General features: G+C 42.0%; 1 protein-coding gene across 1 annotated transcript in view; it reads left to right on the forward strand.

The window, feature by feature from the left end:
* The window catches only part of LOC146861608 (contactin-associated protein-like 5), a 1,183,739-nt gene extending 1,177,217 nt beyond the window's left edge, over positions 1-6,522 (forward strand). Inside the window, exon 24 of the mRNA XM_085646457.1 lies at positions 6,082-6,522. Coding sequence (XP_085502583.1) covers positions 6,082-6,284 — 203 coding nt within the window. The 3' untranslated portion in view covers positions 6,285-6,522. The remainder of the gene's footprint in view (positions 1-6,081) is intronic.
* Positions 6,523-15,529: the final 9,007 nt, after the last annotated feature.

Raw genomic sequence — 15,529 nt, forward strand, 5'->3', positions numbered from 1 at the left:
TCCCAACGCGAGGAGGTCAGGTTTCTCATTGCGAGTGGTCGCGTATGCTCGCGACCGCTCGCGATGAGAAACTACCAGTTCGCGTTGAGAAAGCTGCCGCTCGAGTAAAAATCTACTCGAGCAGCAGAAAACTACAGCTCGCACTATGCAAGATGCCATTTTCAATGATTGCACAGTGCCGGTTGCTTGTCCGCACTGTGCAATCATTGAAAACGACATCTGGCACAGTGCGAACAAGGTACTACGCAGTTCGCGAAGTGCTACGCATATCTCGCGTAGTGCGAACTGCACTTTGCGTAGCTTCGCAAAGTGCTACTTTGCGAACTACGCCCAGGGTTAGTCAATGCGTATCGGTGGAAAAAATGTACAACAACTAATTTCTTCAGGACTACTTGATAGATATCTCCTCCCCAATTCAATCTCATATGATAGAGGCTGTCTATTCAATCAGCAATAATGCTGTCTGCCTACACTTAAACCAATGCAATCACACTCTATCTAGTCACAGTTAAAAGATCATCTACAGAGTTTGCAGCCTACTTAGACTGCTAACCTCCAGGTATTTGTTCAAATATTCCAAGGGGCCATTATTTGTGGGAGAGATGGCTTTGAGGTGATGAATATTCAATACTAAGTAGTATCCCACCTCTTTAGAACATAATCAACTCCTGATCATATAAAATACAGAATACGGAATACACTCAAGCCCCCCCTGTTGTCCAATACTTTCACCATCAATCGTATGGTTAAGAAGCAAGTCCTGCTGTCAATTTCTCCGCATTCACAGGTGACTCTGCCAACAGCAGCCCAATTTAAGTAAGATTTGCCACTAATTCATAGCTTTTATCATCAAAGGTCTATATACCAATATGGTAGTAGAAATGTCAGCAACCTACATTATACCAGCCAGGGGAATTTTTGGCTTTTAAGGATCAGTTCTATTTATTTTATAGCTATAGGAACACATTTGTATACAGGGCTATCTGCCTACAACCCAGGGTCAGCAGCATCACGATAAACAGCTAGAATGAAAACTTCACACAGCTGTCCACCTACAACCCTGGAGCCAGCAGCATCGTAAACACACGCTAGTTTTACAACAATACAAACATTCCCTGGATCGCCCCCATCCCCATCTCTTTGTAAAAGAAAGTTGCAGAGACCTATGACTGCAGTGTTGTGGGTTTGGTGTCAGCATAAGTGGGTGCATGTTGACTTTGAATGTTTAGGAAGGCAGTGTGGTTACAGAGATCTCAATTGTGGGAAGCAAACGCAGCAGTTTAAGATAAGTCGGGCATGTCAGCTCATTAAATTCAGAGAACAGTATAGCAATGAATGGTGCCCACAAGTCAGGGTAGGAGTCATGTTTTGAGTCAACTGCGTGGGAGAGGTTTTCCATCCCTAAGATATACCATAATTTATGAAGCCTTGTTTCTAATATTTCTGTTCTAGCTATGTTGTGAGCAGTGTGAGGGACTCGGTAGTAGATGTCTTCCCAATTTTTAATGGACAGGGCTCTGCCTAGTTCTGCCTCCCCCCTCCTCGGTCCCACTATTTTAGTTGTTGGTGCCATCACACCTAATAGTGCATAGATTTCTATGATAAGACGTCTGTCTGTCATTTTCAAAAGGTGTAAGGGGTCACTCCACTTGGGGTCTTATGGTTGGATGAAGCACCCAGTTTCACACTTGTAGTATTAGATGCCTTCTGCTTCCTCTAGGACATAATCGGCCTTCAATTTATCAAATGGGATTATCCCTTAGGTGTTTTATACGCTTGCAGCCTCCTACCTGCCAGCGCTGGATGCCCCTCCTGGAGCATCCCAGGTCTGAAGTTAGGGTTAGCCAGGATTGGCATTATGGGTTAAAGGAAATAGTTCAATCCAGCCCTGGTCGCCAAGGCATCCCAAACTCTGAACAAAAGCCAGTCACTGGGGAGGAGTAGAGTCCTCATGCCCAAAGCTTTCCAGGGAGCCAAAGCTCTTGCCAAATGTGGGAGCCCACCACCGCCTGGTCCATAAAACACCAGTGCATCTTGGATTCCGGGCGGCTCACTCCACCATGAAATGTCATTGAGTGGCCTGATAGTAATGTGTCACCATGCATACTGTGAGCCCTCCCTCGTGTGTTGGGCATTAGAGTAGGTGCCTGGGCAGACGTAGCTCCCAGATAATATTGTTGTTCCCTAGTTTCAGTAACTGAAGTATAGGTTTTGGTTGAGTCAGTGGGAGGGCATGGAAAATGTAGAGGATCTGGGGTGGGACAATCATCTTAATAGCCACTCTCCTGCCCAGCCAAGACAGCTGTAGGCAACGCCGGTTGGCCAGATTGCACAGGACCTGAGAGGTGAGGGTAGCATAGTTTTGTGTTGCTTACTCAGCCACCGAACGAGCCAGCTTAATTCTGAGCTAAGGTATATGCTCCCCTGCCCAGATGAAGGGGCACAAAAAAGCAAAAGATTCAATATCTGGGATATCTTAATATTTACCTTGAACCTGGAGACCTCACCAAAGGAATGGAGATCTTTCACAAGAGCAAGGAGGAATAACACCAAGTCCGTGGGTGTGGGACACTTGAAAGCGGATCCCCGGACTCAGTGATGCTGTTCTTCTGGGACACCCACACCAGTCAGTGGGGTCTTCATCTCCCATCACCACCCTCAACTGGAGCATTCACTTCCCAAGATTCACCACATAGTGCCCCTTCAGTTGCTGGCCCCCCCTTTAAAATCACTCCCGGCGGCAGTTGTCGGGGCTCATACAGCCCCCACTAGACAAGCAGGACCCTCCAAACCATAGTGGGGCTCCCCTCCTCACGCACCCCCAGTCGGGATCATGCACCTTCTCCCACCTGCTGCTCTGGGGGGACAATGTCTCTATGTCACAGCAGGATGGCACTAGGAGCCAAGAAAGGTGAACAGGGAGGCATCATCTTATGTCTTGTGAAACTAGCAGGTGTACTCAGCAATATACAGGCAGGAGCTCCAGGTCCACAATGTTGGTCCCCAGCATGTCCCAGAAAGGTTCTGTGCAGTTGGTTCACTAGTAAGCCATCCATATGGCCAGGGAAGGCAATGTGGCACGGCAAGCAGGACAGCAACTCAGGCTGCCACCATCTTATTGGCTGCGTGGCTCGTTACTCCGGCTGCTGTCCACCAATTCATGTGCCTCCGATGTCCAAGACAGCTTCTCAATAAAACCTTGACAGTCACTGCCACTCAGGGAAGGGACCGAGCTGTGAATTGTTGTGCCGGGACACCACTAATAGCAGGTTTTAGAGGGCCAGGCATGTAGAGGGGTGAGAAACACGTCTTACTGTCTCACCTCCTGGCCATGCCCCTCAATTTTTGGCTTTGAAAGACAGACCCTCAAAGAACAGATTTATGACTTCAAATCATAAAAGAATATGTCTCTGATGTTTTAAGATTTTTCTCTAAGCACATCTGGAACAATGTACTTTTTCCCTTCCACAAACACCATTCTTTGCGTGGTACTCCCAGAAAGGAAAAACTATCAGATGCTGCACCCTATATACAGTGACCCTTTTAAAGTCATGGAGTAAAAGGATCTACAGCAGCTTTCTCACCTAAAAGGTGAGGCTTATGGCAGAGATGAAGGAGGCTCTGCCATTGGAAACACAGAATTTTCCCCATTTCAATACTAGGCAAGGCAAGTGAGTGGTGATTGTCAGGGCATCAACATGTTTTGCTAGATGCCCTGTAGATCCCTGTGAGGAAGTGGATTATTAGTTTAAATGAATAGTAGTCCTCTTAAAGTAATAATGGCACTATTTCTGGCTAGGTCCAGTTAGGGTACAATAATTTAAACCTAGGCTCAAGCTTTGGTACTGTAAGCAGAGTGCAGACTAAATTGTGTATAGCATTTATCAGTACCAGGACCGTAAAAAGTAGAAAACACACTAAAATAAAAATCCCTCTTAAATTTATAGAAATAGAGTAAAATAATTGAATGAGCAAATAGACTCCAAGATGATGAAAATCGGTTATTGATGATTTTTCAAATGTTTCGATGTTTTTAGCTCCAAAAAGTGCAAAACAGTTATCTCATCACAGTAGACCAGGTCAAAATCAAAAGTTAAGGCCAACCTCAATGGAACCCAGGTCCGATACAGGGACCAGGGTCATCCTTTTGTGTAACAATCTTTGTCAATGGGGTCATTGATGGGTAAGCCTGGAGATTTGATTCGAATAACATCTCAGCAATGGTGACCTGATGGAGTCTTAGCCCTTGGTTGGAACTTCATATTGATCGGAAATGCAGGCTAGTTGTTGTTGATGCACAAAGTCAGCCAATGATCTGCACTTAGTGTTGGTAGGAAACAAGGGGTACTTGTTGTCAATGTGAAGAGCCATTGCGGGTGAAGTCTGGAGTCTGTATCCAAAAAGATATCCTTTGCAGAAGGATGCAGTTTCCATTTTGCATCTGTTAAGTCTGTTCACTTATACGACGAGACTGGGGACAGTTGTTGTCAACACAGAGAATATGTATGGGTCATGGGGTAGGTGAATCTGCCTACCGATTTGTCAACTGCAACTGTAGCTTCAGCGCGCCCCAGTATGAGCCTCTAGGTTTTATTTAAGGAAAGCCTGTAACCACGTTCTTAGAGTCCAGATGCTGTCATATTTTAGGCAGGGGAGGAGTGCACTCTGACAGCAACCAAAGGGGCAGGACCTTTTGGGCACCATTTGGGAGTTAGGACTCACTTTCCCATAAGACACACGGAGCGTCCAGAGCAAATCCAATTGAAACTTTCAGCTGGGCTTAAAATATTCCTCTCCTTCTTACAGCTTGCGTGTTCCTGCAGCTTAACTGTAGGCTAGCTGACTAGTACTTGGAGACCACTCTTCAGTCCTGGGTGCCAGTTGGAAAAGGTCTAGCCCTTGGTCTGTCTCTTAACAGGTATTAGTAGTTATGAATTCAGGGTTCAGCAAATGCATTCCTTCTTCTGGTCTCCATAGGTCCAGGGGTAGTCTGAAGTAGGTAGCCTGGGGTGCCACTTTTATACATGGCACTAGCTTGTGGTTGAGAGTGAGTCTCTAACCAATAAGAAGAAGTTCCCAGGTGCTACCCTTCCCGGTTTGAAATCATTTCCATCTAGGGCCAATCTTGTGAATTGTAATTATTAAAAGTTAAGGTTTAGACCTGGCAAAAGGTTTATTTTGCCAGGTTAAATTGCCAGTTTTAAAACTACACACTCAGGCTGTGGTGGCAGGCTTAAAGTGATGTTTACCTGGTGGCAAAATAAGTGTGGCAGTCCACTAAATACATTTAACTTACATGCCATGGTACACAGAGTACTGTATATAGGTGACTTGTAGGTAAATTAAATATGCCAATCAGGGATTAGCCAATTTTTAATGTGTTTAGGGGTGATTGCACAACACTGGGCTCTAGTCAACAGTGCCCCAGTGTTCAAAACGTCTGTACACCAGTAGCCTCAGTCCAAAAATTGTGGGCTCAACATACATAAAAGTAACCACTCCTTACTCTCTCTCCCACTTAAACATGAGGCTGTAAAATCCCATCTGCTGCAAATGTCCCTCAACTAGGCTGCCCAAGAGTGTCCTTGCATTGTCATTGCTTTCACTTCCCTTTGCTTTGTCCGTATTAGCACCTTGATAGCAATTGCGATGACGCAATTTGTTGTAATATTTAATTGTGCATAGATTGCTTTACAATAAAAGAGCAAGACAATATAATTTATTTATTTAATGGTGTTAGATAGTATTCAATCCATCAGATTGGCATTGGGGCACTTTACAAAGACCAATGAGAGATACATAAATAAGTATAATTGTGCAGCGGGCATGTGTTTCTTTACTGGACATTATGGAGAGGAAATGTAGGCAAAAGACATACTATAGGCACCATATGGTTTGATTAACGGTCTGGAAAATATTGTGAAAAAATGTCAGTGAGTTTGCTGGTCATGCAAAAGCTATTGGTTGATGTGGGCATCACACAAAAGCTTTTGCATAGATCCACATGTTTTGTTTACTAAAGGCAGCACAAGCTGTACTCAACATAAAGTAAATTTTTTTGTATTCATTTTTCCTTACCAGGTATTATTGCTGTTGTCATCTTCCTCATCTTTTGCATTGTTGCAGTCATGGCCAAGTTCCTTTATCAGCATAAAGCGGCACGTCGAAAAATTGAGACAAAGGAAAAAGAGTACCCCGAACGCCTGGAGCACCCGTTCAGGAACCAAATGGACCTACACCATGCAGTGAGTGAGTGCAAAAAAGAGAAGGAATACTTTATCTGACTCACTCTCTTTAAAAGACTATCTCTTGGGAAAAAATCGTCAAACACCCCCGCTGGAAAGGGCAAATGTTTTACAATGCCCCTCTTTTTCAGTATCTACACGACAGCTCATCACTTCCAGAGCCACGCGGTATCTCGAAGGTGAACTCAAACATGCGCACTTACGTGGCTGTATATGTGTGTTCAAGGAGCCAACCCAAAGCACATTTGTAAGTAGTGATGAGGAAATGTCACAAGCAGCGGGCTCTTTTGACTGCACAACTAATGAAATGCAACAAGCACTTTTCTTATTGACCAACACTTCTCTACCATACCTATTTTATCAGTAATATAAATTAATGCAATTGACAGTTTTGGAACTGTTTTATATCATCTATGGAAAATACTAGCAGACAAACAACCAATTAAAGCTCTGGGTTGAAAAGTAACTCTAGCTGAAACCTAGATGAAGAGCAGACATCTGTTGAGTGTGGAGGCAAATGTATTAGTGTGTGTTTGTGTGCATACACACTGTATCCGCATATATGTATGTTTAGGCCAAATGCAAAGGGGTGTGAACCTAATTTCAATTCAATTGTAAATCTACAAAGCTTTGACAACTGCTTACCAAACTTTCTAAACCATAGGTTACATCAAATTTTGTTTGTCCTGTCACATTGCCACAAAATTGTTGGATGATTTCATTTTTTTTATGAGGTGTGCAAAAATCTGTTAAAAATTAAACATCCTTATAATTTTTTATTATAGATTTATTTTTAAATGGCTGCACCAAATTTAACCATATCTTTTAATCTAAATCATAATTTGAAAAATGAAAGTTTAATTGGGGGGAATAAAACAATGTCTTTAATAGGATATTAAGAGTATCACTTTTGTGATTATATCATCATGTACCAACTAGATCATACTGATATCGTTTGGTACGTCAGTAGCACTGGATGAAAAGTGATAAAGTACTACTTTATTGGAAATACTTGATTGTGGAGGGTTCAGGTTTGCGCTGGCATATTGAAATAGACATTTGAGACTATAGCATCGTTTGGAAAATGGTGGAATGCGGTTGGTACAAAAAGACCTATTTTGCCACTTATTTTCTACTCGCAAATGTATTCCGCTGTTATTTGCAGCCATAGCAGAGATATGATAATGACTGACATCTGCATTGTTACCACAGTGTACTCCGATTTTCTGCCTGTCTTCTAAATATGGCAGAAATGGCTGGCATTTCTGTATAATATTAAAATGCATTTTGAGATGCATTGATGTCCATTTCTCCTTGGGTCATTTTATTTTGACATTGTGTAGAAGAATCCAGGATTGTACATTTGCCTTTTCCTTCCAAATCTCTATCTCTGCACTTCAGCTCGCCTCAATCGTTTACACAAAAAGTTATCTTATTTTTTTTTTAATGAGGGAGGATTTGTATTAATCTTTTTAAGTGAAAGATTTGCCTTATTTTTCACTGGTAGAGGCAGCTCAAGAATGTTTGCTGACCTAAGAAAAAATGGCCAGTTATGTCACATTACACTTCCACCGTCCTAATAAAGACACACACAGTCATACACACACACACACAAGAAATATGTTCAAGTGAAAAACAGACTTCACAAACTATAAGTCAATGGTATCTCTTTCACACTTCAAAGAACAGTCGAGCTTAAACGAAAGTGAAAACATATTAAGACAATTAGCAAGATACCTTTGTCAATGCATTTAAAATATACACTTTCCTTTATAACACAACATAACAGGTGTATTTGTAAAGCACACGTTCACCCCAGCAACGGGCCATCTTGGCGCTGAAATAACAGATGTATATTTATCACTGAGCTAATATAATGTGCTGCTTGTTTTTTTTTTTTTATGATTTTTGTTTTTTAAGGTGCACATTTTATTTACCCAGATTCAGCATGCTAAAAGCTGCTAATAAGCACAATTGTGTATTTTAGAACCCTTCAGCGTTCTGTCCTTTGACCTAATATACAGTTTTAAAATATTTTCAAAAAGTACTTCTGCAACTTCTATGCGCAGTCCTAGTGCCACTGTTACTGAATTTAGAGCCTGATGTCTAAAGATTTTTTGCGGTCTCTAACCATGCCGTGTGCAACATAATAGGGTTTGAGACTGCAAAAGGACTATTTAAAGCTTTTTTATGAGTCAGAAGTTTCTTTCTGTCTCCTAAAAAGGCTTTTGCAATCCTTACCGAATTCCAAGGAGAAGGGCGCATGAGAGAGGCATATCCCATCCTATTTGTGATTTGAAAAGGAATGTATCAATGGTTTGTGTTGTACAACTGTGGTTGCAAACCTAAACCAAGTTAGGGTGGTAACTGGTTTTCAAAGGGCAAAGTGTCCCCTTGGGGAACCATCCCCATTCTGGCCGGGAGGAGGAGGCAGGCAGCCATCCAGAGTACCCTGCACACCTTCCGGGAAAAGCCTCAAGACCTGGCTCTCTGACTGATCCGGAGCTGCATCCCCCCCATCCCCCCCAAGCACCTTGAGACCTCACAGGTGAGTAGCACGCTTTATAAACCCCTGATTGATTGAAACCCCTGATTGATTGAGAGGACTGCAGGGGCTACCCCCATGGCTTTCCAAATGGGAAACTTTGTTTGTTTAAAGTAGCACCTGTGCATTTAATCAATACAGGTTGCTTTTCAAAAAGGTTTTCTGTTCGGGAAAGCAAATGCAGGGAGAGAGGTCTGCTGTCCCTTGCTGGTCTCCATTTGCAGCCGTTCACAGAGAATTGCAAATTGCGATCTGCATAATTAAGATTCATTGGGCTTGTCATTTTGCATCCCCTGCAAATAGATATTTAGTGATGTGATATATTAGTACATAAGTCTCATAGAAAATTGCATTTCTAATTGCAGACCAATCAGTGCTAAAATTGCCCATTGCTGGTTTGCAAATGGAAATCATACATCGGGTCCTTAATGAGAATTAGTTCCACCGGACGACACATTCAATGTCGATGCTTAAACAGCACTGCATTTCCATAACATTCAAGTGCACCTCATTGAAGAGCCTGGTCATCATTTCACAGATTGAGGGTCTGATTTAGATCTTGGTGGGCGGGTTACTCCATCACAATGGTGATGGACATGCTGTCTAATGATATATAAATCCCATTTATCCTTCTGGATTTATATTTTCGCAGACACAATATTGGTCACCGTTTTGACAGAGGAACTCATCTGCCAAGATCTAAATCCGACCATTAGTCACAAACTGACAATTGTCCTTCTTCAACCATCACAATTTCTTCGATTGTGCCACTTCTGTTGATCGCTGTTCCAAAACGATAATTGACCCTCATTAATGCTCCTGAAAAGTAGGGAAACAAGCTTTAGAAGAGCCATCAAAATTACAATAGGTTACACCCGAGGACCACAAGAGCTGCCTGCAGCATTATCGCTCCGGCAAGCCATTGACGTATCTGTGAGCAGATGTGCACACAATGTAAAATGAACTACAATGGTGATAATCTCAGGTGCCCTTCTTTTGAGTTTAGAATGATTAATGAAAAATGCATGGTTGTCTGCATTATTCGGGATCAGGTTGAAGATTAGGGGAATCACAATCAAGGTTCCCTTTCCTTCTCTTTATCCTTCCCTTAAGCTCAGAGAGTGGATACTCACAGACACAACAACATTTGAACAATGGAACCAGGTGAATCTCAAAGAAGGAGGTTAGGTTAACATCTGGCAGAGGAAGAGGTGGTTCAACAGACAAATACAAACGAGGATTTTTAGAGATGCAACATAAGCACCAACTGATGCAGGATCTCACCTGTATGGATGGATGCTTCTCACACATTCCTCCTGTTGACATTTCTCTTGTAACAGGGAAAGTCTTCATGTACTATTTAAATATCTCAACCTCCCTAGCCCTAGGAAAAAGCTAAATCCATTAAAGAATGGTCCCTGCAGAGCAGCAGCAGCAGTTGCATGCTAAGCGAAGAAAAGAAAATCTGGCAAAAAAGTAACCATGCATGGTTGAAGCAGTTTCCTTAGATGAAAAGATTTTGTCGCCCCCTATCTCCTTTTGCCCATCTCCCCGCAAATGCATGAATTAACCGGGCTGTAGAGTTGGCCCTGTTTATTAGTACATACCGCACAATACAAGGACTTGGCATGGTCTTAATGTAGACAGGGGCACAGTGTTGAGCAGTATCTCGACCAATAGTAGGGGCCACTAGAATTATACAAATATGCATCTGCAGCGCATTGTGCATTTTTCTAGATTTATGCCCTTGCACGTACTCGACCATTTGTTGCATAATTTGCAGATTTCCTAAAAAGAATGTTTCAAGCTCAAGTACATCAAAACTTACTAGAAGGAATATGCTGCTTGTAAGGTAGTGCAACGGCAGATGCATTAAAAGGATAAGTGATCACCTTCTAGTTGAAGGCCACTTTATTTACTTGTTAAACTGTTGCTAGGGAGGTGAACTTTTACCAAACTGTATTATTGTTCCTAAAGGACGGAATGAGGGAGGGCTTTTCTCCGCGGAACTAAAAAACTAGCACTTTTAAGTTACCTTTAAACAAGGTGAAAATAATGACTCCTTTTTCTTTCTTTTTTTTACAAAATTTATTTTTTAATTTATTTTTATATAAGGTATATACAAGAAACACAAGGCTGTTATATGGGTTAAACCACCGTTAGCGTAAACACAAAACAGTACAGTACATTTTGTGCGGATCACCCTTTGCTGGCTATATTTTGATAGATGACTCCTTTTTCAAGAAAATACTTTGCTTCCTGATTCATCCAAATCAATGCTACATCACAGAGACAGATCAGTTATTTCGGGAAACAGCCTTTACAACGAGGTTGTCACCACTTTGTGACTTTACCACACATTTTTAAGCATGCATGTTTTTACAACGGATGACTTTACCACGCATTTAAGGTAAATTGGGGAGAGTGGAGGGGTCTTCCCCCACAAATACATTGTTTTTGAATGAATAAATAATGTGTTGTAATGACATCCGTTGTAAAAACATACACATTGTAAAAACATGCCTGCTAAAGAAATGCGTGGTATAGGTTTGTGACCATTTCACTGCGTTGTTCCGTCGTACAACCAATAATTTTTAGTTGGGATTTGTTCAAAGTACAGAATCATTGCAACAAAATATTCGCTTATTTTAGGATCAACATCTCACAGCATGTCCTAATAAAATACTTCCGTTATACATATGTGATCAAAATTACTGCTCTGTAGGGCTAAATGGAAATGTATGTTTCTGTACGCCAATAATGTATTATGCATAGCATTGGGATGCTTTTTGTATTAATGTGGTCATATGATTCATCCAGCCCGGCAGTTGTACAAAGAGCAAGCCCTAAGTGTAGCCCTGTATCATGCGGAGCTGTGGGTATTCTCTGTTGTCTCTGGCCTTTCTCGCTGCAAATTTAAGTTCTTCAAACTACTAATGAAACTGCTCTTAACCACACCAACATTACCAATGCATCTGAAACTTAGCAGAATGGATATTGGATGAATAGCAAAGCTGAGACCATTAGTATAATTGGTGAGACTGGGTGTACGCCAGAGCTGAAGATATTTAGGGAGTCTCTGCGCTACTTCCACCTGATGTGCCTAAGCCAACCCAAAGATACTTTAGGCGGCCTCTGACGGAACTTTGGGTTGGCTTAGGTACACCAGGTGGAAGTTGCACGTGCTGGGCCTGTTCCGACTTAGGCATTCTCCCAGCTCCATCACAGCAGAAGCCATTAACATGATCAAATGCAGCTACAAGAACCATTTTTGGGCATCCCTAGTTGTGAAGCCTACAGATAGCTTGCTGATTAGAAGATTCGCTCTAAGGAAATAGGCCCCATCGTACAAATAATGTTTAGACTCAATTGTACCAATATCATCCATATCTCTCCGCCACGTTTGTAGACAAAGCTAATTTTCATTTTGTTTTTTTGCCCAACTTATGTCAAAATGTCTTAAACCCTTACTAAACGTCATGGGTATGGGAACAGTGAGGTTAGTGTTAGCATTACTCAAATTTTACAACCCACAGCCAATAGTGTACGCGCTAAGCCGATTTTGCACATCGCCTGAAACTGTAGGTCTCACCTGTCCTTTGAAGGCAATTAAAACAGTGGTTCTGTTGGGAATACACTTAGTTTAGAATGCACTAAATGCATATGATCAATGTTCCAATACTCATTAAATGCAATTATATATACACACACATATACAACAATTTGAGAGACGCAAAAAACGACTTCCTTTTTGCTGTATTTGAATCCAAACAGATATTCCTTAAATAATTATTATATACAGGACTAACCAACAATTGCATGGACCAATTGGCCATTATTTGCCGAGTGTTTAAAGAAATCGGACGTCCATCGAGAATGCACTAAATTGGGGTGATCGTTACGACGGCACCACTTTATTTGCCGGGATTAAATAACTTACAAGAACCGATTGAGTCGATTGAGAGAGGTGTCGGCTGACATCCCCTTATATGTGACTTTAGGATTATAAATCATATATTTCCTAATTCCCAGGCTGCCATACTTTCCTCTTTGTCCTGATGAAGACCCGCTTTAGATGCGTACAAAGCTGCACTTCTTCATAGGGTCGAAACGTCGACGTTGCCTGTTCAATTGGTCCATGCAATTCCACCATTAGAATACTGAATAATATGTGTTGTGTGGTATATGCTTCTGATGTTGGACTATTTTTGTTTAAGTCGTAATCGTCTTTGTAAATGTATGTTATTTACGTTGATTTGTGTTTAAACATTTTGTCACCAAGCACGATCAGTCACCAAATGTTGTATGTTATCTTGGTTTTATGTTGGTCAGTCCTGTATATAATAATTCTTTAAGGAATATCTGTTTGAATTCAAATACCGCAAAAAGTAAGTCGTTTTTTGCGTCTCTCAAATTGTTGTATATGTGTGTGTATATATAATTGCATTTAATGAGTATTGGAACATTGATCATATGCATTTAGTGCATTCTAAACTAAGTGTATTCCCAACAGAACCACTGTTTTAGTTTCACGTACTTACCCAGGTTCTGAGGGTCACTGGGTTACCCCATTATCTTTAATGGCTTTAAAGGCAATTAGTCAAGAATATGAGTGCCCCTGTTTTTATTTGTTTAGATTCTCCCCAGTTCTTATACGATGATCTTTGAATGTAGATCTTTGATGGTTAACAAATATTAGAACATTGGAATGTTGGAAGCTCCATTGAAGACAATGGAGTGCTCCGGGCTTATAATGGCTGGTATAAGCCCGGAGCTCCAACATTCCAATGTGTCTTTGTTCACAGCTCTGGCTGTGAACAAAGGCTTTAGGGAGCCTGAGGGGATTTGAATCCCCTTGCGCTCCTTGAAGGCTTAGTTTTATTTGTTAGAATATTCTGCCCTCTAGTGGCAGAATGTTCTAATAGCCTTATAGCCCTTCGTAGCAGGGCTATACCGGCGTTTAAAGTCCTGCTGCTTTGTTAAAGTCCCTCGCCTTCGGCTCGGGCCTTTAACGATGCAGCGGTCCTTTAATAGCCGGTATAGCCTGCTACGGCGGGCTATAAGGCTATAATAAGGTTATTAATTTGAAATTTGAATGTTTTTTTGGGTTACCACCTGAATATTCTATTTCTGTACTATTATCCATATAATGTACTGCAGGGGGTACTTTATCCCATACATAGCAATGCCATTATCATGTCTGCCCAGTCCTCTCAGCTGCCAGAAGTTGATGAAAACGCAATGTATTCAAGATGAACCTTGGCTCCACATCACGTGGCCTCGCAAACTTGACCACTCATCTCTGCTAATGTGCTCTTCCCGCGGCCTGCAGCTCTCACTGCACGGGAGCCACACATCTCCCCTATTTTATATTCCGCCTTGTACAAAATCAATTCAGAAAGGGGCACATTTGGGCGCTAGGAGATGGGGAAAGAGTAATGAGATGGAAAGCACGTCAAGGTTTTGCGTAATAAAGCAGCATGCTTTCATTTTTCAAGCCTCGCAGGCGAGCCGAAAGTTTTCTGCTGACCGGGCGCAGGCCGCATAAATGAAAGGCTGTGAGGGACAGGGAAGAATAATGTGATTTATTCATGGCAAACAGAGTGCTTAAGCCTAGCGGAGATTTATAGGGCTTTGGCAATTGGTATGCATTTAACTTCAAATTATGGACAATATCTCCTCTTGAAATATTTTGCAGGGTTAGTGTGCCTGTTTTAAACACGCATCAAACGCGATCTCTGGTCGTCAGCAGGACACGCTTACAGCCACCCTAAACAGCCTAAAATCGCTCGTTCTGCGTGGAGACGGCTGATTTTCATAAAGCTGTTTATCCTCTAATAAAGTAGTCAGGTTTTCCCTCCTAAAGCAGCCCTGCAGCATAGAACCAGATAATTCCAGGACTCCTGGGAATCTGCGACAGCTGTAAATTCCTTTTAGCTGGTGTGGAATCTGATGTGAATTTCATGTTACTCGCACGAGTTACCATATGTAATGTACGCGCTGTACATTGAGGCATGCAGACCGGCAACTCTGTAGTGTAATTGCACATTAAGGGGCTTATTTACAAGCCCCTTGAGCCGCGGGTGGGTTACTTTTAACATGGGGAAAAAGTGAGGCACCGGCAGCGCAAGGATTGAAAATTAGCCCCTAACCCTTTCGGGGCAGATTTACAAACTCCTGGCCACCAGTACGTCACTTTTCGTGACGTACTGGTGGCACCGTCGGCTCCTCCATATTTACAAGGACAGGAAAAGCCACCCTGAGTGACTTTTCCTCCCCTTGTATATACATCCCCTTTATACGCAGCACTTTGGGGCATATCAACAACAACCGGTGATAATTATCACTAAGCGCACTTAGCGCTAGGATAATTATCGCCGGCTAGCGTTGATTTTTATCGCTGAGATAGCGTGCTATTAGCAACGCTCATCTCAATAGCGATAAAAATCCTCACGCTAAGTGGCTAACGTGAGATTATCGCTGGAAACCCAGCGATAATCTCACGTTAGCTTGTTGATAGGGACTGACAAACTTAGCCATGATATCCTCCTTCCATAGGATATCATGGCTAAGTCAGAAAAATACCAGACGTAAAAAAGCAGCGTTAACCACGGTTAGCGCTGCTTTTTTTGTCTCTAACAGGGTTAGCGATATTCCTGATAATAGGAGAAATGTCGCTTAGCGACATTTCTCCTATTATTTTACTCTGGAACGCCCCCTTTGCATCTCATTAGAGATG

This window comes from Triturus cristatus, chromosome 3_1 (assembly GCF_964204655.1).
Source record: "Triturus cristatus chromosome 3_1, aTriCri1.1, whole genome shotgun sequence".
NCBI lineage: Eukaryota > Metazoa > Chordata > Amphibia > Caudata > Salamandridae > Triturus > Triturus cristatus.